Below are 22675 nucleotides of genomic sequence, written 5' to 3'. Positions count from 1 at the left end.
TGCGCATGTCATTTAATAGAATCCCTGACTTGTTGTAACATCGTCATTGTGATTTTTTAGAAATCTATTTAAATATTTCTTTATAATTTAATATACATATATAAAATGGCTTTAAGTGAGAATGATCCAAATTCATTTTCTAGGCCAGGTATTTCATATTCGCGTCTTATCATTAATTATATAGTATATTATAATAAATATGTTCGATGCATATTATATGTTTAATGCATATCATTATCAAAATTGTATAAAATATAAAAACCGATATATACACATTTATAACGTTTTTATTAGCAATTATTTTAAATAAATATTTACAGATCTGGCAGTTGTAACTCATGTTCATCTAGAGTTAAATGTTGATTTTAATAGAAAAGTTTTGTCAGGTAAAGCAATTCTAGACATAGAAAAAAAAGGTGCTACAAATACAGTGGTAAGAAATCAATCGAATTACACCTTTCTATTATTTTTCTATCTTTTATGTCACACACACATATATATATATACATGATGTATATATATATACACACACACAGACACACACACATATAATATTAACTGTTATATTAAATATTTAGATTTTAGATAATCGTGATCTTATCATATTATCAGTTATAAATGTTGATAATGGATCCACTCTAAACTATAAAATAGAAAATGATATTGGATATGGCTCTAAGTTTATTATAGAATTACCAACACCTATAGATGCATCTAATGAAAATGATACAAGGTAATAATTGAATTATTTGTTTATAGTTTTATTAATAATTAAAAAATTTTATCTTCAGATACAAATTTGAAATTAACTATGAGACATCATCAGATGCAACTGGTTTACAATGGTTGACACCTGAACAAACAGCTGGAGGAAAATATCCTTATTTATTTTCTCAATGTGAGGTAAATATTTTATTTATATTTTAATTATTGGAGAAAAAAAAATTATTTTTATTATACATGAATTAATCATATTGAATTATGTTGTGAAGGCTATACATGCTAGATCTGTGCTACCTTGTCAAGATACACCATCTGTCAAATTCACTTATTCTGCTAAGGTAAACAAATATTTAATATAGTATAACAAAAAAATATGAATCTATTTAACAAATGCAGTAAATTATTTAGATATCAGCACCACAAGAGATGACAGTATTAATGTCTGCTTTATTAGATGATGTTACAAATTCTGAAACAACAAAAATATATAGATTTCACCAACCTATTCCAATACCATCATACTTAATAGCTATTGCAGTAGGTGTATTAGCATCTAAAAAGATTGGTCCTAGAAGTACTGTCTGGGCTGAGCAAGAGTATATAGATCGTAGTGCATATGAATTTGCAGAAACTGAGACTATGTTACAAATTGCTGAACAAATATGTGGACCCTATGTGTGGGGTATGATATTATTTTATAAAAAAATGTATATTTTCAGTAATTAATTATTTTTATATAATATTATCTTTAATAGGTGTATATGACTTGTTAGTGCTCCCACCAAGCTTTCCATTTGGAGGAATGGAAAATCCATGTCTAACATTTGTCACACCAACTCTTCTTGCTGGAGATCGTTCTCTAGCTAATGTAGTAGCTCATGAAATTGCACATAGCTGGACTGGGAATTTAGTAACAAATGCAAATTTTGAACATTTTTGGTTGAATGAAGGTTTCACAATGTTTGTTGAGAGAAAAATAAATGGAAGGATGTTTGGTGAAAAATATCGCCAATTTAGTGCATTAAATGGACTTAAATCTTTGGAAGAATGTGTCAGTAAAAAAAATATTGACATATTATTTTATATGTTTACTCAGAAAACATTAAATATAAGATATGAGTAGCATTTATTATGCAGAGATTTTTTTTTACAGATTGAAACACTTGGAAAATCAAATCAGATAACAAATTTAGTTCCAAACTTAATAGGGATCAATCCTGATGATTCATTTTCAGTTGTACCTTATGAAAAAGGTCATACACTTTTATTTTATTTAGAACAATTATTGGGTGGTTCAGATGTATTTGAACCTTTCTTAAAATCATATTTAAATACATATGAATATAAAAGTATAGTTACTAATAACTGGAAGGAATATCTATACAAGTATTTTCCAAATAAGATTGAGGTAATAATATTATGGCACTAAAAATAAAAAAATTTTAAATACACGAAATTTTTATTTCAGCTATTAGATTCAGTGGATTGGAATGCATGGTTTAATACACCTGGCATGCCACCGGTTATTCCAAATTATGATAAAAGTTTAGCTATTGCCTGCACTGAATTAGCACAAAAATGGATTTCATGGGAAGAAACTACTACATCACCTTTTGACAAAAATGACATACAAAATTTAACTGCAATTCAAAAGATAACATTTTTAGCTGAGTTACGTGCATCGTCCACTATTTTGTCATTAAAAAAACTTGAAACTATGCAAGATACATATGATTTTAATTCTATAAAAAATGCTGAAATAAGGTAAATTAAGTATAAAATTTCGTGCGTAATAACATATCTACATTTTTTATTAATATTTCCGTACATCTAGATTTTTATGGTTACGCTTATGTATAAAAAGTCGTTGGGCATCGAAAGTATCAGATGCTTTAGATTTTGCAACAGAACAAGGACGATTGAAATTTGTTCGCCCGATATTTCGTGACCTTTACAAATGGGAGGAAATGCGTCAGACTGCGGTGGATACATATTTAAAAAATAAAAATAAAATGATGTATGTTACTGCACATATGGTAGCTAAAGATCTTCATCTTAATGACTGAAAAATTATGTAATTTTGTCAATAATGTATTTTTGTAATAAATAATTGGCTTTTCATATTCTGAAAATACGAATCTTTAAAAATCATAGTTTTTTTTTTTTTTTTTAATCTAAATTAATTTCAATGTATACAATCATTAATTTATTCAATATATATATATGTATATATATATATCATACAGATTGTTTATTAACGCATATTAATATTTATTAACTATTATTATTTCATAAAAGTTAATAATTTAGAGCGGATTTTATGCGCATGCGTATTAGTATGACGTTTTCGATCGCATGCGCATGAATTACAAAATGTTATGGATGTGAGGAAGTAGAATATTCGGTTTCCGATTAATGTTAATTTGTGTAAAGTACGTTTTATAAACATATACGTAATTTATAAGTCAAAATTTATTAATAAATAAATAAATAATTATGGCCGGAGGAAAAACAGAACAAGGTGGATTTCAACCAGTAAGTGAATCGCTACAGGTGTCTTATTACAATATTAGAAAGGTTAATTTATTCTTTACGTTTATAGGATTCCGATGTTCATATTACTTACGACGATCAACAAAAAATCAACAGATTTGCAAGACAAAATGCTAAATTGGAAGATTATAAAGAAGAACTTAAACTTAAACAAGTAATTAGAAAAGATAATCTATTTTTATATCGTTTTGCTAATTCATAGCCTTATTTGGTCATACGTCGTTTAATTTTATGTAAAATTGACGAAACTGAATCACTTTTTTATATTCACAGAATGAATTGAAAAATTTAGAAGATGCTTGTGATGAGTTGACTCTCGCAGATGATGATGTTAAGATACCATATTATATTGGAGAAGTTTTTGTTTATCAAGATATTGAAAAAACACAGGTATTTATAATCCATAAATGGAAATGGAATTATAGTTCTAAAATATGTATTTTAACACTATATGTTAAATGTATTTATGATTTCAGAATTGTTTAGAAAATGCTAAAGAAAAAAAGAAAGCAGAGATAGCAAGTTTAGAAAGTAAATGCGATGAACTAAAATCATTGATGAGTGAATTGAAAACTCAGTTATATGCAAAGTTTGGCAATCATATAAATTTAGAAAGGGAAGAAGACTGAATTATTTAAAATAGTTTCTAATAAAGAAAAAGTTTGTATCAACAATTTGACATATAAAACTATTTCTATTCTGGCTATAACAATTGACTGCTGATTTCCAAAGTTATTGTCATTCAATACATGAAAAAAAATAATACATGAGTATATCTTTAATATGTATTTTTCCTTATTACATATACACACACAAACATATATATATATATATTTTAATATAATTGTATTAGTTTTTATTTCGGTTGAAGAAATTTAATCCCACTGGGAAAAAATAAGTTGAAAGAAAATCATTTTCAACATTGATTATTTTTTTATTATTTAAGTATTAATCAGTTATCTTTAAATATATAACATGTTATTCAAAAATAACAGGGGAATATAAAAGATAAAAAATGATTGTGTGCTAAATACTGCTACAAATTTTGGATTATAGCCAAGTTATTTGTACTTAGTACATTCACATTCATATTACAATATAAGTATTAGATCTTCTATTTCCTACATAAAATTTTCCATAAGTACTTCTAATATCTTTATAAATTTATTTTTCAAGAATAAAATAAATTTACATTATATTAATCACTTATTTTTGTTTTGTTTTAATAAATTAATAAAAATATTGAATCTTTATATATTTGTATCTATTATATTTCAAGCAAATTTTAAATGACTTGAATACTAGAAATGATTTCTTCCTATTTTCAGCACTTAAATGTGTACAATATCACAAAAATATAATAATATAATATTTTTACATTTGTTTTTTATTACTTGTAGATCATATATGGTATTATTTAAAAATGCAAAATTATATTTTTAATTATACAAACAAAATATGTAGTGTAGTATTGACATAATAAATTTCTAATAGATTAAATTACACTAAGAGCGTAGTTGCTTTGATTGTGTAGTTAACAGTCTTTAGTTCCCTCTTTCATTTTCCTAGAGGTAATTTTAGTCTCACCTCATAGTCTTAATCTTAGTACATGTACTACTTTGGCCAATGCAATAGCCAGTAATTCTTTGAGTAAGCAACTTCTAATAAAGTACATATTTATTACAAGTATAGAAATTTGTTGAATAAAAAAGTGATGTTAATATAAATAAAAAAATTAAATAGTAATGTGAATATTAATATATAATTTTATTAATTTATTCTTTAAATGTATGATTTTATATATTTTTTACTTATTGTAATTCCAATACTGTTTACAGCTTTGTAGAAGTCATATCTAATTTTATTTCAAAGTAAATTGTTGTTACTTTTATAACATCTTATGATTATAATATGGATCTAGCAAAAGAGTTAATATTGAATCTTAAACAAAAGAATGTATCACATGTGGGATATGGCTTACAAAAGGAATGTGAAGCTCTTATTGGACATATTTTACAAAATATGGTAAAATCTCAATTACCACCATTAAATGTTGAAAGAAAAAATGCAGATGATGCAATTAGATATAGGGAAGAAGGTAAATAAAAATTTTCTTAATATACTTTTATTTTATACGAGTAAAAATTTCTTTTTTTTAATTTAGGAAATCAACATTTTGTTGTGGGTGATGACATTGATGCTATAGAGAGTTATACTAAAAGTTTAGCATATGCTAATAATAAAGAGTTAATGGCATATGCACATGCAAATAGATCTGCAGCTTTGTTCAGAAAAGAAATGTACAAAGAATGTTTGATAGATATTGATGCTGCTTTATTATGTGGATATCCAGATAATAAAAGAAAAAGACTTAAGGAAAGAGGAGCCAAAGCGATCGATGAACTTAAGAAAATTTTACAAATATCCGAGGATAAATGCACTAACATTGAAAAAATTATAGATCAAATTTGTTTAAATCAAGATACAAAAGAAGATATTACAAAAACAGATACTAATGATATTATACATGCTAATGACAAGAATAAAGAAAAAAATTTATTGCCTGATAATCAATATCATGAAAAACGATTTTTTAATATCAATCATTTACCAATCAAATGTACAACACAAAAGCCAAGGTATTTAGAGAAAGAAGGTTCTTTATTTCTCGCTTATGGTCCAAATAAAGAGTGCCCTGCTGCCAGCGATGGTATCAAAATTGTTTTTTCTAAAGAATTTGGACGTCATTTTATAGCTACAAAAAATTTTAATCCAGGAGATATAATTACCATCGAAAATCCGTATGCACACGTCATCTATGAGGAAAGGTATAGTGACATTTTAATAAAATTAATTTTTAAATTATTTAATAATTAAATTAATTTTTAAATGATTTTAATATTATAGGTTTTATACACATTGTCATCAATGTCTTTCAAGATGTTATAATTTAATACCATGCTCAAATTGTCCAATTGCACAATATTGTTCAGAAGAATGTAAGAAGATAGCTTGGGATATGGCTCATATGACAGAATGTCCAATTTTGGTACTATTAAAAAATTTATTGAATGTTGATAAAGACAAGATAAGAATGCTTACTAAAATTATTAGACTTTTAATTGTAGTAACAGAAAATGGTTCCAAGATAAAGGAATTACAAGAAGATATGAAAATTGCTGAATCCAATCCTGGTATTTTTATATTTTTAATATTTGATATATTACACAATTAGTATAACATATTTAAATGTAATTGTTTATCTTTAGATAGCAGAACAGCAGGTTTTACAGATGAGGGTGTATTCTATAATTTTAGTGCTCGATCTGCTTTAAGTCTTGCAACAAATATGATTACTAGACCATTGATCGGTATCAGTGCATTTGCATGTATTTCAGCTCTTGCTACTATTCTTCTAGCTACACAAACTAATTTCTTTGGCAAAAAATATGAAATAGATTATTTGGAAGATATAAGTGAATTTTCTGATTTAAGATTTTGTGGTAGTATTATGTTTCGAGCTTGTGTTATTATGTCTTCTAATTGTTTTTCAGTAAGTTTTATAAATACGTAAAATGTATGTGATACTTTCTTGTCATTTCACTTTTTGTTTTACTTTTGTTAGGTACAACAAGAGCCAGGAATAAAATCTGGGTCAGGGTTATATGTAACACACAGTTTGTACAATCATTCATGTAGTCCAAATACGTTTAGACATTTTGAAGGACTGACTATGATTACTCGTGCGTTACATCCAATTTTATCAGGAGATCAAGTTTTTACAAGTTATGGCCCTGAATATGCATATATGCCACGTTTAGAAAGGAAAGAAAAAATAATGCAAGATTATTTTTTTGACTGTCAATGTCCTGCATGTGTATTTAATTGGCCCATATATACCGAAATACTTCGTAATCACATTGGTTCGATTACCAAAAATAAGCAACTTGTAGAAGAATTAAAACCCTTTAAACAAAGATTGCTTAAGAACATTTACGATATTGATGCAGTAAAAAACGTTCTTAATATTTTATTTAAAGAAGTATCTCAACCATGTGAGGAGATAGTTCATGCAGAACAATATCTAAAAAGTTATTATTTAGGTAAATTTAAGTGATTTTAATTATTGCAAACAAAATAATAATCGCTTGGCTTGCTTACATATAATGGCTTATTTATATGCTTTAAACAAAAACTGCTTTATTTTCCTTAATACCCATGCAGCTTCTTATAAACTAGCTCCAATAAAGTTGCTTTTCTTGCATTAACAAATATTGTTTTTTTAAGTATTTTGCTATTGCTTTATTTATAAACATATGGAAAGAGTTAATGCTATTAATGACATAAACAATGAACTTGTGTATTATATATTATATATTTTGTTTTTTAGATCCGTAATACATGGGTTTAAATATTGAACAGTACATTTAATAAAAGACACGAAATCTTTTTAGAAATTTTTTATTTAAGTTATATGTATATTTTGCTAGATGACACTAAATACATGCACATCATTTTTACATCAACTTGAAGAAATGTAATGTGATATATATATATATACATATATATTGATATATATATATATATGTATACAGACACACATTTATTTATTTATCAATCAATGTCAATATGAAGAAATTACAGTAAACTAATGTGTACATGTAACTATATATGAACATTGTAAGTTTGTAACAATACTTTACCTTTTAAAAAAGTAAGTATATTTTATTCCTATTAATAGTAAGAAAGAAATCTATATAATTAATGAAAAGAAATATTTGTTAATGGAAAGAAATGCATTATATTGTCACATTTAAAAGATGAAATTATTTTTACGAGATGCAAATATTTTTACCAGGATTTGAGAAATTCATATTTAATAATTCATTATGATAGTGTAAAGTTTATAAATTATATAAAAAAATCATTAAAGATATATATACATAAAAATTGATTTAGTTGCATATGGTATTCTATATATTATTTTAAAAATGTAATTGTCTTCTTATTAATGAAAAATATTTTTACATTACTTATATCAAGTAAAAGAAATAATCTTTAATATTACTGCTACTCCTAGAAAACAATGAAAGGCCGATTAAGTTTATAATATCATTATATTGCATATAAGACATTATGTGTAACTGAACAAATTAATATCGCGTTCATGTTAAATTAAAATCATATCATATCATACCATAATAACTTTTATACTGAGTTTATAATGAAATCATATAGTAGCAGTACACACACGTACACGTATGTGTGTGAATGAGTGTATATGTAGAGATATACACACACACTATCATTTCTGATTACTTATATCAAAGAATGAGACATTTACAATTAAAAAATTTGTATACTGCTATTATACCGAGTCCCTATTAAATGTAACTTCAAATATAAAGATTCAATAAGATATTCAATTTTTTTTACATTATTTAACAAAATTTTTCAATAGTGTACAGAAATTATATAGATGTGATTAAAAGTAATATGATCATGAATAATTTAGGTAAACTTTGAGGATTCTGTTAATTATAAAAGAATATTCTAGTATGTAAAGCATTGTGGTTTTAATATGATTGGATGCAAAGAAGAAAGCATTTTATAAATAATTAAAATATAGGGATACAGTATGCAGTATTGAGTATAAGAAAATGATTTATGTCATTTTCCTACAATTTTTATAAAGTGTGCAATATATTTGTCATTGAATAAGGTAGCAAAAAATGAGTGATTAAGAACAAAATGGTTCGAGTAGTTAACAAAGTTTTATGAATTACTGTGAAGCTAGTTAAAAACGACCAATATTAGGAAAAGCTGCAAAAAGAGGTGTTGTTGTTGCTGCTGCTGCTGGTTGTTGGTCACCAATGCTTTTGAGCAAATTGCCTTGTAACAAACTGTCAAGGGCCTTTTGAACCGTTGGATCATTTAATAATGGCGATGGTGAAACTCCCGTTGTAGTTGTAGAAGTCGTTGATGCTGATGTGGCATTTGTTGATGCTGCTGGCATAACATGATGTGTTCATGAAGTCGGTGGGTACAAGCCCAGACAAAGTATGATTTGAAGTTCGTTCGCTTTGACCACACTGTGCCGCAATTTCACAAAACACCACTTTGCACTCAATTAATTTCAAAGCGTACGAAGTTCGTTCTGATTAAGAACAATCGTAATTGCACGTAAGAACGCGCACGTAATAACTTCTTCAAGAGAAGTTTTATTCACGGATAAAAAACGGAAATTGCATAGCAAAAGTCCGTATACGCGGTATTAAAATAAAGAGAAGATAAATTTTGACGTGTGTCACGCAGGAATTATCTTCCCTAATGTATAAAAAATTTCATAAAGTATTGTGTGTAAGATATGATTTGTACCACGGTACAATAAAGGAAATAGAATCCTTTATAATCATTAGAAAAAACTCAGCATAACTGCAGTTTTACTATAAAACAATAACACTAAGCTTATGCTTCAGTGTACTATACTAAATACATAAATTGTCAGTATAAATTTTTTACATGAAATAACTAAATATTAAAATGAAGAAAATGATAATAAAAAAATAATATAATTTTAATATTTGTTGCTAGCAAAAATTAATGATGGGATACCTATTAGATATTTGATTTAACATTCAATGTTGAACTGTCCTGATTTATTGATACTATCACACCAATAATATCTATATTACAAAAATTATTGGAGTACCAAATAGTGTATATATAGAATTTAAAGTTTATCAGTGTAATTCTATATCTTTTACCTGTTCCCCAATTAGCTGGAGGGACAGGAGCCGGTGCTGGTGTTGGTGCTGGAACTGGACTGGGTGCTGGAGCTGATGAGTTGCTTTTATTGCTATTCAAAATATTAAGTATTCTCGATTGTAGCTCAGCTTGTTTCGGATCATTAACTGTCAATGTTGTAGCTGGTAAGTCTTTTGCATCACCCAATTCTACTTGTACTTGTTCTTCTCTTTTAACTTCGAGATATTTTATAACTCTGTCATATTGTAGTACAGTCAATTGACGATTGTCTGCTAACATATTTAGGAGGACTTGGATGGCGTCAGGATGACGCTCGATTGCAAGAGGTGTATTAAGAGGAACTGAACGACCCCCTGCTTTGTAATTAGCAAAATCCCTTGATATTAAATTAATAGCATCTTCAACGGGCATATTTCTGTGTTCTATAAATCAATTAAAATTATACACGTGCAAATATGTATATGCATATGGTTTAAGTAACTGAATAATTAAAATTAATTACCTTGAGGTAAACCATGTAAAATGTTAAGTGTGAGAGAGTGATGTTCCTGATTAATAGGAGTCACTACTACAGCATATAAACAACCACGACTTGCTATATTACCAAGAACACGGCTCAAGAGAACATCTTCATTTGGAAATAATAGATCTACAGTTAAACCTACTTTCTTCAAACGCATTTCAATGGCTTCTGCATATTCTCTATAATTACATATAATTCGTTATAATACATGTAAAGAATATTTATTAGTAAAAAATATCAACTTACGTTAATGCTTTATTAACTACTATAATTTCACAGTCATTTTTTTCAGCTGCAATTGTTGAATAATCTGTATTTGCAGAGTTTCTAAAAAAACATATATTTCTGTAAAATGCTATTCCATTTTTAATATCAATACTTTTATAAAAAAATTTTACCCAAAGCTTATATTCATATCTCGTGGACCAGAACTTTTGAAATCGTCATAACGAGAGCTACTATCATTAAAAGAATCTCTTCCTCCAAAAGTGTTGCTACGTAGTCTGTCATTCGGTTTATGATCCCAATCACGACCACTTTTATCATCTATACGAGTGCTTCTATTAATGGGACTACGATCTCTAAAATTGTTCCCAGAAGAATTATCTCTATTTTTATTTCTATTTTTTCCACCTCTAGTGCCTCGTAATCTACCACCTCCACCAGGAGTAGTACCTCCTCCACCTCCACTGCCTGAATTTTGATTACCACCAGGTATATTTTGATTACGATTTTGGTTGCCACCTGGCCTATTTTGATTCGTAGAGAGGCCAAACTGATTATTTCCACCTCTATTCTGATTACCTGGACCGCTACCAAATGATTCATTTCCACTTCTGTTTTGATTACCAGTACCAAACTGATTGCTGTTTCTATTCTGATTATTATTATTAAATTGATCATTATTTCCACGATGTTGGTTCATATTGCCAAATTGATCATTTGTACTATCTCTGCTCTGATTTCCATCAATGAATTGACTTGTCATGGAAGTGTTTCCTTTTAAATTGCTACCAAATTGATTATCATTACCAAGATTTTGGCTTGTATTATTAAAGCCTTGACCTCCACTACTAAAGGAGTCATTTGCATTGTTAAAATGATTGTTTGTGCTACCAAATTGATTATTAGAGCTACCCTGTGGTTTTCCTAGTCCACTGTTAGCACTACCGATACCAGAACCACCTATACTTCCAGAATTATTTATACCTCCGCTACTATTTCCTCCACCTGTATTATTACTACCAGATTGAGAATCTTTTTTTGCAGGTCTAACATCTATGAAAAAAAATTTGTTGATTCAACGGTACTCATAAGGTTTAAATAATGTATTAAAATTTGGAAGAGAACAAATAAAAAGATTTTCTACCTATTCTTCTGCCTTTGAACATTGCTCCATTTTCATTCTGAATAGCTTTCTGAGCAGATTGTTCTTCTTCAAATTGAACAAAACCAAATCCTCGATTTATCAGTGATCCCACAATAGTTCCATATTTTGAAAAGTGTTCTTCTAGTTCATGTTTTGTCATATCATCTGTTTGTAAATGTCCTACGAATATGCGACTACTAACGGTAGCAGGATCTTTTAAAAGACGCGCACTCATTTTGAATTAATTTTTTATCTTATACACAAACACTGTAAATAATTTTAATATATTATGATGTACTATATCATTTCGATGTCCAATGTTGTAATGGATAATTCGTTAGATGTTGCAAACAATTTGTGAGTGTGAGGTTATATCTTAATACGAAAATACTTACGTTATTACAGTTCAGTTATTTATTCCAAATATGAATATGACAAAAATATGATTAAATAAGAAATCTATGGAATTCGTATTAATTTTTCGATTTTGACAATAGTACACACCCATTGAAATCTTATTTTCTCCCAAATATAAACCGCCACTAAACAAATGAGCGCTGTACTTCAACACATCAACGCTACACATAATAAATTTGATTCATAAAAACGACACGGTCAGCTGATGGCGCTGAATGTTATGTCCGACTTTAAGATATGCAACAAACAATATCTGATGATGAGATTTCTCATTATTGTTGTTTCTAAAAAAATTTAATATATTTTCGTATATTATTAATACGTTTTAATTAACATATAAAATAAGCATTTTTAAGGATAAAAATTACGAAATTTAATAAAAATTAAAATTGCCAGGTCCCACCGAGATTTGAACTCGGATCGCTGGATTCAGAGTCCAGAGTGCTAACCATTACACCATGGGACCTTGATATTTTTCGTTCTATAAATTGTAAATAGATTACATTTATTTCCATTTTTTTATATAGAATGCTTCGATATAATATTAATATATAAAATATATTAATGATTTAATTGGTATACTGAAATAATAATATTTTACTTTTATAAAAAAAAAAATAATCGTGGGTATTATATGAATGCTAAAAAATAATTGTTGAAAATGAAATAAAATTAAAAAAAAATTTTTAGTAATATATGACTATTAAACAATATGATAAATTAACGTTAAAGTATTTGTAAAATACTACTCACGTTTTGTAAGAATAATATATAATATTTTGAAAGAACAAGTAAGACATACATACAGTACAATACATATATTAACAAGTTAGTAATAATAGCATACAAATATAAATATGCTATTCATATATTATATTGAATTTTGATAATTAAACAAACTTTATATAGAGAAAAATGAAATTTTTACAAGAACTCACTTTTGATTACAATTTACTAAATATTATCTTTTCCTCTTTTAAATAATAAGCAAACATACTGTCACTTTCCATGCTGTTATTCATTTGATTATATTTGATGTTTCAGACTTTGTTGCATTATCATCTTCACTGTCTTGTATTAATAAATTTTCTGTATTAGTAATAGACTTATTTGATATTTCAATCTCTTTCTTGTCTGTATCTGAATTCTTTATTGTACAATCCTATGTATAAAAATAATTAAACATTATTTATTTGTAAATCACCAGTATTATTCATGCATAATCATTAATATGTAATATACCTTGGCACATGTCATATTTTGTTTTACAGCACAAATTTCAAGTAAGTTGTATTTCCTATATTTATAATAATCAGGTGCAACTGATATCAAACATGTACCCCTTATCACTTCTACCACAACAGCAAGTTCTGGATTTTTTAAATTTGCTCTATTTCCAGGATTTTTTTTCTTTATTATTTCTGCTAGGTCATTAATAATTTCTTCTCTATTTATACTGTCATTACTGTGACGACTGAAGAAAAGATTTTTTATTATATTTATAACAATACTATCAATAACTAAATAAATCTTGATTATCTTTGAATAATACTTACTTAAATACAATACTATATGTTTTTGGTTCTTGAGAAAAATATTTTTCAAATATCACGCTTGCTGTTGATTTGATATCATTCATATATGCTTTACATACAACTTCTATTGGTAAAAGTCTTAATAAGAATCTACTGCGTTGCTGTTTTGTTCTGTCTAATTCTTTGATTATATGACTAACTAATTCTAAAGGATTCGATAATGTACTTTTAATAAAAACCACATTTTTTACACCAGTATATACCACCTGATAAAAGTTATACAGTTATACAGTTAGTATACTAAACAATACAAAATTTGATAAAAAATCTACCTGAAATCTTCTTGAAGCAATTGGTTTTTCAGATTCTGCTTTTAATTGATTAATTTCTTTGCTTAAAGCAGTTGATATATCTTCTTCATCGCTATTATTTTGCTGATCATTCTCAGGAGACTGTAGTTCATTTACTACAGAGTCTTCTTTCGCACAGATCGTTGATATCTCAAAAAAAATTATATACTTTATAGATAACAATTTTCGTAAAAATTTAAATTACTTTATTCAATCGACTGGTATACCTTATCGTTGTTTAATCCATAAATTTCGTCTGCAAATTCGTTAAGTAATTTATATGCATCTCGTACACAGTCCTTTTCACGAAAATTACACGTGCATAGAAATCCTGTCATGCCTGTTTCTAAAGTAAGGTGTCTACGTTTCTTTTGATTACTATCCTTATTCGGAAAATAATATTTTTTTCTTTTTTGCTCCATCTATATAAACAAAATAATTATAACAATTATAATGATAAAATAATTTTATAAATGGAAAAGTTCACTTTTATCAATTATGACAACCCGCGTAGTTTTAAGGCTACTTGTTACCTTCTGCTCGTAGCGCGTGCGACTTCAGCGGCAGATATGGATAGAATGTGAACTATGAACATGGTGGGGGAAACACTATCCACAATGTAAGCCTATTATACCGACGTATAAGTTTGTTGTGTTGTACCTTTTTGCGTGTAAACTGATTCGAGTCAACGTGTAACAGAATATAATATTTACGAAATACATAAACAGCAAAGCTCTTTCAAAAGGTTTTTGCTCCAAGTATCAACAAAGATTTAAGGTAAATATATTTTTATATCGATCATTTCTTCTAATATTTTTGACTCTATTACGATACTTATCTTGTTATTTCTCTGTTTCAGAATTTCATTTGCATGCGTATCAATGAAATAATCGAGTGTTCGTATCGCTAAAATAAAAGCCAATCGTATATGATTATTTTATATTTAATACATTTTTCTTTTCCATAATTCAATTAAAATCATAATTTTATTTTAATAAATTAAATTCTATATTAAAGTCAAATAACAAATTTTTTAGTTCGTCCCTTCCTAAAGTTTAATTAAATTCATAATTTTATTCTTAGAAATCAAGTTCTATATTAAAATCATAGCTATGAGACGTATGAAATATGGTAATTGTTGAAAGTTTTGAAACTATACTCGATAAAGGTGCATACGGAACTGAAACACAATGAGATATGTATCAAGTTTTTCCTTCGTCACGCGTTACGCAAAAAGAATATTTGTTTATATCAGGATCGAGAATTTATCATTTTATTTAATTAATTAATTTATTTATATTTAATGTATTTAAATTTAATGTTAAATTAAATCCAAAATGTTATCTTCCATAAATAATATATATAAATATATTTCTTTTTTTCTTATCTCTATTATTTTCTATAAAATCAAGTGATATTAGAGTCACTAGATTAAGGCTTTTTGAAATAACGAAACAAATAAGAAATGGCAATTATGAAGAACACTGCAAGTACACATGGAGGTGAATTAAGCACACTTCGATATATGACGTCTTCTTTACTTTCACAATGTTTAAAAGAAGAAATTAAGGATTAAGAATTTTTTTATTTTTGATAGAAGTAATCCGATATATATGTTAAGGAATATATCCAGTTACGAGTGTTTCAAAATAACATTAATAGAAATACAGAAATATTCGTGATCACGTGGGATAATGAAATTTATATAAGAAATAGATCTCGCGATACTATCGATTAAAAATCGATCGAGTTTAATATATACTGGTTTAAAATTTTGTGCGGGAGAATATGAAACTTTTCAATTAGATGAGATGCAAAAAGATTTTTTTTTTATTTTTCGATTAGATAAATAAATTTAGTGATAGTATCGCAAACGATATGCATATTCAATGATATGCAAAACGCTATATTCAAAATTATGTTTTAATATAAAAATACATAAAAGTTATAAAAAATAATTTTATATTAGTTACAATTATCTTAAAATAATGGTTATCATATTATGTCTATATCTGTTTATCATATTATATATATATATATATTGACTATTACTGACAAAAGTTATAACAGATCTTTCATTAAAACTTGTCGTCGTACTGCAGTAGTTAAACCTTCCTTATATTTGTACCAGAAACCATATTTTTTCACGATGTCTCGGATTTGTTTTATTTCGTGTGATTTTGGAGATAATTTTGCGTTCGTTTTGATATTGTTATCATCAGGTACCACTATTTTACCAAAGTAATTTTTATATTTCTACATGAGGATAAATATAAAGAAAAAAAAAAATATATATATATATAAATTTAACATTATTATCACAGAATATTCTTAGAAGTTTTTAAAAAAACTCACTGAAATTTGTATTGAAGTTTTATCAGCTTGTTTTGAACAATTTGATACAACAGATGTATCATTATTTGTTATCATAGATTTGTTTGACTGTATTGAATTCATACTTATGGCAGTTTCTTTTATTTTGTTCTGTGCTTCTTTTTCTATATCATTTTGTGTAATTCCTGTGACTTTTGCAGATTTTTTAACATATTCAATTTGTAATTCTTGAGAAATAATTTGTAATACTGCATAAGAAATTTTCATACGTTTTTTACAATCATGAAAGCAGCCAATTTCACAAATATTGCTATAGTTAATTACGAAACGAATTAATTGCTGAATTTTTGACGATATGAATAAATAACATGTAAAGGATTACTATCAATTATCAAACATGCAGTTTTTTACAGTTTCACTTACGGATTCAGTTGATATTCATATCTTCCTTCTGTATTTTTCTCTTGTACTAGAGTAAGACCAAAATCTAACATAATGTTAACAACACGTGAGAGATGAGCTTTTTCTGCAGAAGAATATAAATGACCAGAAACAGTACGAATTTGTGGATTTAACAGATCAGGTAAAATAGGAGTAACATCCATAATCGATGTTACATTATCAATTCCACGATTACGTTTCAATGTTGTCAAGATGCTTGTGCTTTTTGCGATTTTTTGATTTGTCTATAAACATAGAATATATTTCGTATTCGTATTCGTTTACACATTACTCATTTATATTTGTAAAAATTTCTTGATTAACACAAAGATATTTACTTCAAATATAATAACAGGGTAAAATAATTTCGGAACTTGCATAGTAGATAAATTTAAATGCCATGTAAAAAATGCATAATTTGTATATGGCATAATTGACCAAGATTGATTATGTAAAACAGAAGTTGAAATTTCATCATAAAATTGAAACCATTCAGTTGCTTCAGATATATTTGGTATTTTTTCACTACAATTTGTAGGATAATTATGAAATATGCCATGAACTAATTTTTCATTGTCTCCTATGTGAAAAAATTATATTAATGCAATAATATTAAGTTTAAGCAAGTAAAACAGATGAGAAATAAACAAGTAGTTAATGTTAAAACTGAAAAAAAAATCAAATTACCACTTTGTACTATTCTCAATATATTATACATTCTATCGCGGGTGGATAGAATACCCGTTTTAGTGACAGGAATTTTAAGAATTTCTTTCCATGTATCGAATAATCCCTTGCGAGTATTTTTTAATCCTAAAGACATATTATGCTTTACATCAACATTTCCCATGTATTGTAATGTACCAAGACAAGATCTAATATCACAATCACAATTTTCTACTAATTTTAGAAGATCATTTTGATGTATTTTTAATTTTTCTTTTTGCGCTATTTCCATTAGTCTCTGTACTAATCGTGTAGTACTTACTGGTGGTACAGATATTACAAGAGCAAAATTTCTGAGTGGTCTAGAACATATAATTAATTTTTATGGTAATTCTTTAAATTGTATTATATATCTTTAGTTAAAATACAGACCTTAAAGATGGAGTATATAGTTCATTACAAATACAAATTATGGGGCGTTGACAACTTTCTTCTTTCTTTTCAGTTTTCATTTTATTTTTTTTATCTCTGGAAGACGATTTCCCTTGTACAAATTTTAAAAGTTCTTCAATTGAAGCTGTTGGTGCACCATCTATTTCATCAAGAATTAGACAATTTGGACGTGGATCTTTACCCATTACTGCTTTCATTTGTGTTGAAGCACGAAGTATTTGTCTATAAAAAAATATTTATAGATATTAATATTGTATATAACTATATAATTTATCTATGTTATATCACCTAAAAGCATCAGGTCCTCTTTCATCGCTTGCATTAACTTCAATAATGTTGTAACCTGCATGTTTTGCTGCTAAATGTGCTAAAGTTGTTTTTCCTAATCCAGGAGGTCCTGTAAGTAATACTATCTTATGAATAGGATACCCTTTATTATCCACATCATTTTGATTACTATCTTCAAATTTTTCTGCCATTGTTGTAGATACATTAATCCTTTTTCTTCGAGAAGATATTTCTTTATTAAATACAATTTTATCCCATAACTTTAACCAATACAAAAACTGTCTATTAACATTTTCATCCGAAAGAAGTTCTATGTATTTTTTAGGTTTATATTTATCAACCCATAATTCAGTGCTAGTTGTTTTATCATAATCAGAAGACGTAGTGGCTGCTAAACTTGCACGTTTTGCATTATTGATAATCTATTATAGCATAAATTAATGTATAAATTAATAACATATCAGGATATATATGTTTAGTGCTTTAGGTAACATTGCAACTAAGTCTTATTCTAAATGTACTTACAATTTCTTCTGCTTCTGCCTTAAGTTGATTATATGATATTGATAATAGATTACGAACAGGTTTTATTGATTCTATAGTTGCATTTTCTTCATCCTTGATTCTAATGTATAAACGTTGAGAATCAAAGGGTCTAGTTAATGCTATAAAATTCCAAGGTGGTACGCGTAAAGAAATGTTACCATTTTCGTTACTATTAATAAAAATATAGTCATTAAATTATTGAAGTTGTAAATTGAAATTTTTTTAAGTTATACATTATAAATGGTCTTACTCCTGATAATATTTAGTTTTATTAGGTCTATGATTATCTTCTTCTTGCAATTTTTTTCTTTCGTTAACAACTGTTTTAATAATAGCATCTGTTTCGTTCCAACAAGGTCTTTTTTGTTTCGGCTCTAAGAACTCGGCTATAAAATAAATATATCAAAATGAAATTTTAACATTTTGTAAGAAGAATTCCATATATGTTTCTGCATACTGAAAGTATCTTTTTCCAATAAATCTGAAATGTCACCAAATAACTCATCATAATTCCTTTTTTTTAAATTAGCTATAGAATGATTATAAGATTCATTTGCCTGGGTGGAAGTGCTTGGTTGATGGCAATCATTTTCAAATAGTTTCTGTTTTTTGGTCTGTTGCAACGTTTGTTCTTCATTATTTTTAAGATTCTTCTCTTTATTTAATTGAGCTAAAAAATAAATGTTTATACGAAAATCTTAATTACAAATAGAGAGGTTATGAAGCATATACCTTGAATTTCCTGTAAAACTTCAAAGTCATCTTTATGTATTAAATCGTACTCTTCATCTGAATCTGGAAATTCATTATCCATTTCGTGTATTGTACAAAAATAAATGTAAACGGTGGAAAGTTAATTATCTTAAAATATTATATATATGTACATCGTTGATCACGTTACTATTCATATCGGAACATTTTCGCGCTTTCTTATACTATAAAGTAAGTAACATTATTTGTTCCTGTTGGTATATAGTAAGGTAGTAATAATGTTGATTGGCTAGATATTAGAATAAGAACCAATCAAATATAAGTAATAACGTTCGATGATTCGTTTCAGCAGTATTTCGTATTCATTTGTAAATTGATCTTAAAAATAAGAAAAAAATAAAGAAATTCCTTTAATAAGATTATTAATTTATTTTTAACTAATGAAATATGCCGTAGATTAGTAATCTATTATGTTGTTCTCCAAGAAATTGTAACAAATTAGTAAAACATAAATTACGTATGTAAAGCACGTCGTACGGCAACACGGCTTGTACTGCAAACGATCCTCTGAATATTAAACGACACTCCTTGATTCATTGTATTTTAAATATGTAACAAGTCGGTGTATCTCATTCTTGCATATACGACACGACACATCTTCACATTTTATATTTTTAGGAAAATGAAAACTTAAGTTTGCGACGAATATAAAAAGATTACGATCGATTCTACAAATCTTAATTACTTTATTTCGTATTCACATCTGCCTTATTTATAGAGGTTATGTTCCAACGTTATCGCTATTCAAGAAATTGATATATTCTAATAAATATATTTTACGGTTCAATAACAACACGAAGATTTATTTTCATTATTTCTTACACGAAGCAAATTCGTTTCTTTTTCCATTAGTATATTCTGTCTTTCTTTCTTTAGTTCTTTGAATAGTGTTGTTACGAGGGACTGATATGGGTAGTGTTGATATGAAAAAACAGAAACACAGGAAACGATAAGAATTACTAGCTTTGTTGTTTTCGTGGAAAGAGTTTTCAAATCTTCGGAAGATATTCTTTTCTTGTATATGTACAGAGACGTCGTGTGAAAAGCTAGAGGGCACTTCTCTGGAAAGGAACGCGAAGAGGAGTTAAGGAAAGTTTAGTTTTCGCTGTGAAGCGATATAGTGCGTTTCGTGATGTACTATTACGTTTCAACCTGAATCACGTGATTGTTTTTAGCGTAATTAAAAACAAAGATTGTGTATATCGATACAATGTATCTCAAACAATACATTCTTTGAGATTCTTTTGGAAAACGATGAACGTCTTACGTTTTACTATCTTTTTATATTCAGAAAATGGGTCATCCTATGATTAAGGTAAGCAGTCAGCGTAAATCCGGCCGGCAAAATTTGCGATCGATAACGTCCTTCGTCTCGTACATTAGCGTTTGCTCGAGTCGTAGAACGCGATACGATATTCCAAATTTTCTTGTAGCAGATAAAAACAGAAGAGAAATCTATTTATAAGTTTGAGTTGCATCGTCGTCGACGCTTCGTTGGTGTTGATCTGTGGAACGATTGAATATCTTTTATTAAAAAATTTCAACGTAGTTATAATTTGGCACTTGATTGTTTCTCTGACGTAATAGTTCTCATAAAACGTTCATTGATTATGATTATTTTTTTTTGAGCATGCGAATTGCGTTTCAAGATTCGTCAAAACGTGAATATGTATATATATATATATATATATAGACACACACAAATGCGCAGATATATATATAGAAGACGCGCGGACTAATAAAACGACAGTAACAACAAAAAATTAATGTTTAATCGATTATATATAATACCGCTTTATTTTTCTAGGTGTTACGTGTTGACTGTGTTTAAGTATGAATATAACACGACTCGCGCGCGCGAACAAAGTTTACAATTTGAATATTTACTTAAACGATTTCTTTAACATTGACGTTACTTTCCATTTTTGAGTAACCGGCATGAAGCATGCAGGCTCCTCTATCAAGAAGAACGATAGGCTGCATTGGAAAATGTACTTCTGGTCTGAAACGCGAGGAGTTGGATCAGATAACAGATAATATTACGAAAACTCTAACGCATCCGCGTGGTAGACAAATTTTTCGGAGATATTTGGAACAACGAAATCTCAGAGATAATCTCGAATGTTTAGATTTATACGAAACTTGTTCTGAATTTATCGCGAAAGAGCAAAAGTATGTATACGATTTTTATTGTAAATTTCACAGTATTTCATAGCGATATATTCTATGTTCACAGTACGTCATCGAAAGATTTTAATTTAGAAAGTTTAACCAACGACGTTACGAGGATGAAAGAACTCCTTGAAGATTTGGACGGTGTTCCACAGATAGATTTGGCTCTCTTGGAACGCTTCAATGGCGCTCTAAACAGTGAGTCCAGAATAACGATGCTCGCTGTATTGGAAAATACGAGGGAACGTTTAAAAGATCATTTGAGGCGTGTACACGGAAGTTTTAAACGATATGCTTCAGAACCGTGTCCTATAAGTAAATAAAAAATGTTACCACTTCGATATAGGATCGATGACTTAATGCATTTTAACATGACGCGTTATTATATCGTATTTATATGTTCGCAAGCGATATTTTAAAATTTATTACCGTACGATTAGACTTATAATAATAGATTTATTGTACAGCACAAGAAAAAAATTTTCTACAATGAAATGAAATGTAAATGGCGTTGTCGTTATTTAAACAGTCCTGTTTTCTTTAGACGTTATATTTTCGATGGATAAAACTGATATATACACATACACTCACGCATATACAGATTTGAAATAAGCGTAATATTCATATTGATTATTTATTTTGTTTACGTCGATTAGTATCCATGTATTTATTATTGGCAGTTCGATAATTAAATAAGGTTAAATATGGGAGGGATTATTCATCATTCTAGTAATGTATTAAGGTATAACGACGCACGAACTTAAAT

The 22675-nt window shown here is 27.7% G+C and overlaps 7 protein-coding genes, 1 long non-coding RNA gene and 1 other non-coding gene across 13 annotated transcripts; 5 read left to right on the top strand and 4 right to left on the bottom strand.

The window, feature by feature from the left end:
* The first annotated feature begins 6 nt into the window (after positions 1-6).
* On the top strand, positions 7-2855 carry LOC122635328 (leukotriene A-4 hydrolase). The gene is made up of 10 exons (XM_043825427.1): positions 7-148; positions 321-433; positions 579-733; positions 792-903; positions 993-1061; positions 1132-1405; positions 1479-1774; positions 1877-2131; positions 2192-2487; positions 2558-2855. The coding sequence occupies exons 1-10, from the start codon at positions 106-108 to the stop codon at positions 2787-2789; spliced, it is 1845 nt and encodes a 614-aa protein (XP_043681362.1). The 5' UTR covers positions 7-105; the 3' UTR covers positions 2790-2855.
* Positions 2856-3087: 232 nt separating this feature from the next.
* On the top strand, positions 3088-4058 carry LOC122629299 (prefoldin subunit 4). Its single transcript, XM_043812586.1, has 4 exons — positions 3088-3258; positions 3326-3430; positions 3550-3666; positions 3753-4058. The coding sequence occupies exons 1-4, from the start codon at positions 3220-3222 to the stop codon at positions 3903-3905; spliced, it is 414 nt and encodes a 137-aa protein (XP_043668521.1). The 5' UTR covers positions 3088-3219; the 3' UTR covers positions 3906-4058.
* Positions 4059-4122: 64 nt separating this feature from the next.
* Positions 4123-7802, top strand: LOC122629291 (SET and MYND domain-containing protein 4-like). Of its 3 annotated transcripts, none has more exons than XM_043812582.1 (6): positions 4123-5374; positions 5441-6104; positions 6184-6470; positions 6546-6829; positions 6902-7379; positions 7667-7802. In XM_043812582.1, exons 1-6 carry the CDS (start codon positions 5188-5190, stop codon positions 7672-7674), a joined length of 1908 nt encoding a protein of 635 aa, XP_043668517.1. In that variant the 5' UTR covers positions 4123-5187; the 3' UTR covers positions 7675-7802. The 3 variants fall into 3 exon arrangements, with proteins under 3 accessions (XP_043668517.1, XP_043668510.1, XP_043668500.1); XM_043812575.1 differs by lacking the exon at positions 7667-7802 and having other exon boundaries at positions 4123-4926; positions 5115-5374; positions 6902-7659; XM_043812565.1 differs by lacking the exon at positions 7667-7802 and having other exon boundaries at positions 4123-5023; positions 5115-5374; positions 6902-7659.
* A 429-nt stretch (positions 7803-8231) lies between these two features.
* On the bottom strand, positions 8232-12584 carry LOC122628941 (nuclear receptor coactivator 5). 2 transcript variants are annotated; one of them, XM_043811838.1, is made up of 7 exons: positions 12332-12584; positions 11937-12203; positions 10966-11845; positions 10814-10894; positions 10547-10746; positions 10044-10466; positions 8232-9285 (listed from the first exon to the last, which is right to left on the bottom strand). In XM_043811838.1, exons 2-7 carry the CDS (start codon positions 12169-12171, stop codon positions 9074-9076), a joined length of 2031 nt encoding a protein of 676 aa, XP_043667773.1. In that variant the 5' UTR covers positions 12172-12203; positions 12332-12584; the 3' UTR covers positions 8232-9073. The 2 variants fall into 2 exon arrangements, with proteins under 2 accessions (XP_043667773.1, XP_043667782.1); XM_043811847.1 differs by having other exon boundaries at positions 8232-9282; positions 12332-12580.
* Positions 12585-12747: 163 nt separating this feature from the next.
* Positions 12748-12819, bottom strand: Trnaq-cug. Its single transcript has one exon. It is a non-coding gene; the product is annotated as a tRNA-Gln (tRNA).
* A 288-nt stretch (positions 12820-13107) lies between these two features.
* On the bottom strand, positions 13108-14815 carry LOC122628379 (THUMP domain-containing protein 1 homolog). The gene is made up of 5 exons (XM_043810634.1): positions 14466-14815; positions 14221-14388; positions 13910-14154; positions 13596-13827; positions 13108-13515 (listed from the first exon to the last, which is right to left on the bottom strand). Exons 1-5 carry the CDS (start codon positions 14658-14660, stop codon positions 13372-13374), a joined length of 984 nt encoding a protein of 327 aa, XP_043666569.1. The 5' UTR covers positions 14661-14815; the 3' UTR covers positions 13108-13371.
* Positions 14816-14829: 14 nt separating this feature from the next.
* LOC122628473 lies at positions 14830-15173 on the top strand. The gene is made up of 2 exons (XR_006327058.1): positions 14830-15015; positions 15098-15173. It is a non-coding gene; the product is annotated as an uncharacterized LOC122628473 (long non-coding RNA).
* Positions 15174-15949: 776 nt separating this feature from the next.
* On the bottom strand, positions 15950-20150 carry LOC122628263 (chromosome transmission fidelity protein 18 homolog). Its single transcript, XM_043810371.1, has 11 exons — positions 19699-20150; positions 19424-19636; positions 19217-19352; positions 18946-19135; positions 18421-18842; positions 18112-18354; positions 17701-18041; positions 17352-17593; positions 16996-17258; positions 16594-16882; positions 15950-16494 (listed from the first exon to the last, which is right to left on the bottom strand). The coding sequence occupies exons 1-11, from the start codon at positions 19778-19780 to the stop codon at positions 16300-16302; spliced, it is 2616 nt and encodes an 871-aa protein (XP_043666306.1). The 5' UTR covers positions 19781-20150; the 3' UTR covers positions 15950-16299.
* A 685-nt stretch (positions 20151-20835) lies between these two features.
* LOC122628423 lies at positions 20836-22619 on the top strand. 2 transcript variants are annotated; one of them, XM_043810728.1, is made up of 3 exons: positions 20836-21052; positions 21668-21909; positions 21974-22619. In XM_043810728.1, the coding sequence occupies exons 2-3, from the start codon at positions 21683-21685 to the stop codon at positions 22230-22232; spliced, it is 486 nt and encodes a 161-aa protein (XP_043666663.1). In that variant the 5' UTR covers positions 20836-21052; positions 21668-21682; the 3' UTR covers positions 22233-22619. The 2 variants fall into 2 exon arrangements, with proteins under 2 accessions (XP_043666663.1, XP_043666654.1); XM_043810719.1 differs by having other exon boundaries at positions 20838-21052; positions 21545-21909.
* Positions 22620-22675: the final 56 nt, after the last annotated feature.

The sequence above is a fragment of the Vespula pensylvanica genome, chromosome 1 (genome assembly GCF_014466175.1).
Source record: "Vespula pensylvanica isolate Volc-1 chromosome 1, ASM1446617v1, whole genome shotgun sequence".
In the NCBI taxonomy this organism is placed as follows: Eukaryota; Metazoa; Arthropoda; class Insecta; order Hymenoptera; family Vespidae; genus Vespula; species Vespula pensylvanica.
This window is presented reverse-complemented; position numbering and strand designations above follow the sequence as displayed.

What these genes read in the sequence shown, in the direction of transcription:
- LOC122629291 (XM_043812575.1), top strand. Translation starts at nt 5,188, where the DNA reads ATGGATCTAGCAAAAGAGTTAATATTGAATCTTAAACAAAAGAATGTA. An exon ending in AATTAGATATAGGGAAGAAG is followed by an intron (nt 5,375 to 5,440) that starts GTAAATAAAAAT and finishes TTTTTAATTTAG; the next exon opens with GAAATCAACATTTTGTTGTG. An exon ending in TGTCTTCTAATTGTTTTTCA is followed by an intron (nt 6,830 to 6,901) that starts GTAAGTTTTATA and finishes TACTTTTGTTAG; the next exon opens with GTACAACAAGAGCCAGGAAT.
- LOC122629299 (XM_043812586.1), top strand. Translation starts at nt 3,220, where the DNA reads ATGGCCGGAGGAAAAACAGAACAAGGTGGATTTCAACCA. An exon ending in AACAAGGTGGATTTCAACCA is followed by an intron (nt 3,259 to 3,325) that starts GTAAGTGAATCG and finishes TTACGTTTATAG; the next exon opens with GATTCCGATGTTCATATTAC. An exon ending in AAGAACTTAAACTTAAACAA is followed by an intron (nt 3,431 to 3,549) that starts GTAATTAGAAAA and finishes TTATATTCACAG; the next exon opens with AATGAATTGAAAAATTTAGA.
- LOC122628263 (XM_043810371.1), bottom strand. Translation starts at nt 19,780, where the DNA reads ATGGATAATGAATTTCCAGATTCAGATGAAGAGTACGATTTAATACAT. An exon ending in AGTTTTACAGGAAATTCAAG is followed by an intron (nt 19,637 to 19,698) that starts GTATATGCTTCA and finishes TTTATTTTTTAG; the next exon opens with CTCAATTAAATAAAGAGAAG. An exon ending in TATGAATATCAACTGAATCC is followed by an intron (nt 16,883 to 16,995) that starts GTAAGTGAAACT and finishes AATTAACTATAG; the next exon opens with CAATATTTGTGAAATTGGCT.
- LOC122635328 (XM_043825427.1), top strand. Translation starts at nt 106, where the DNA reads ATGGCTTTAAGTGAGAATGATCCAAATTCATTTTCTAGGCCAG. An exon ending in TCTAATGAAAATGATACAAG is followed by an intron (nt 734 to 791) that starts GTAATAATTGAA and finishes TTTTATCTTCAG; the next exon opens with ATACAAATTTGAAATTAACT. An exon ending in ATTTTCCAAATAAGATTGAG is followed by an intron (nt 2,132 to 2,191) that starts GTAATAATATTA and finishes TTTTTATTTCAG; the next exon opens with CTATTAGATTCAGTGGATTG.
- LOC122628941 (XM_043811838.1), bottom strand. Translation starts at nt 12,171, where the DNA reads ATGAGTGCGCGTCTTTTAAAAGATCCTGCTACCGTTAGTAGTCGCATA. An exon ending in TTTACATGGTTTACCTCAAG is followed by an intron (nt 10,467 to 10,546) that starts GTAATTAATTTT and finishes ATTGATTTATAG; the next exon opens with AACACAGAAATATGCCCGTT. An exon ending in TCCAGCTAATTGGGGAACAG is followed by an intron (nt 9,286 to 10,043) that starts GTAAAAGATATA and finishes ATGTTATGCCAG; the next exon opens with CAGCATCAACAAATGCCACA.
- LOC122628423 (XM_043810728.1), top strand. Translation starts at nt 21,683, where the DNA reads ATGCAGGCTCCTCTATCAAGAAGAACGATAGGCTGCATTGGAAAATGT. An exon ending in TTTATCGCGAAAGAGCAAAA is followed by an intron (nt 21,910 to 21,973) that starts GTATGTATACGA and finishes CTATGTTCACAG; the next exon opens with TACGTCATCGAAAGATTTTA.
- LOC122628379 (XM_043810634.1), bottom strand. Translation starts at nt 14,660, where the DNA reads ATGGAGCAAAAAAGAAAAAAATATTATTTTCCGAATAAGGATAGTAAT. An exon ending in ATGGATTAAACAACGATAAG is followed by an intron (nt 14,389 to 14,465) that starts GTATACCAGTCG and finishes ATTTTTTTTGAG; the next exon opens with ATATCAACGATCTGTGCGAA. An exon ending in ACATATAGTATTGTATTTAA is followed by an intron (nt 13,828 to 13,909) that starts GTAAGTATTATT and finishes TCTTTTCTTCAG; the next exon opens with TCGTCACAGTAATGACAGTA.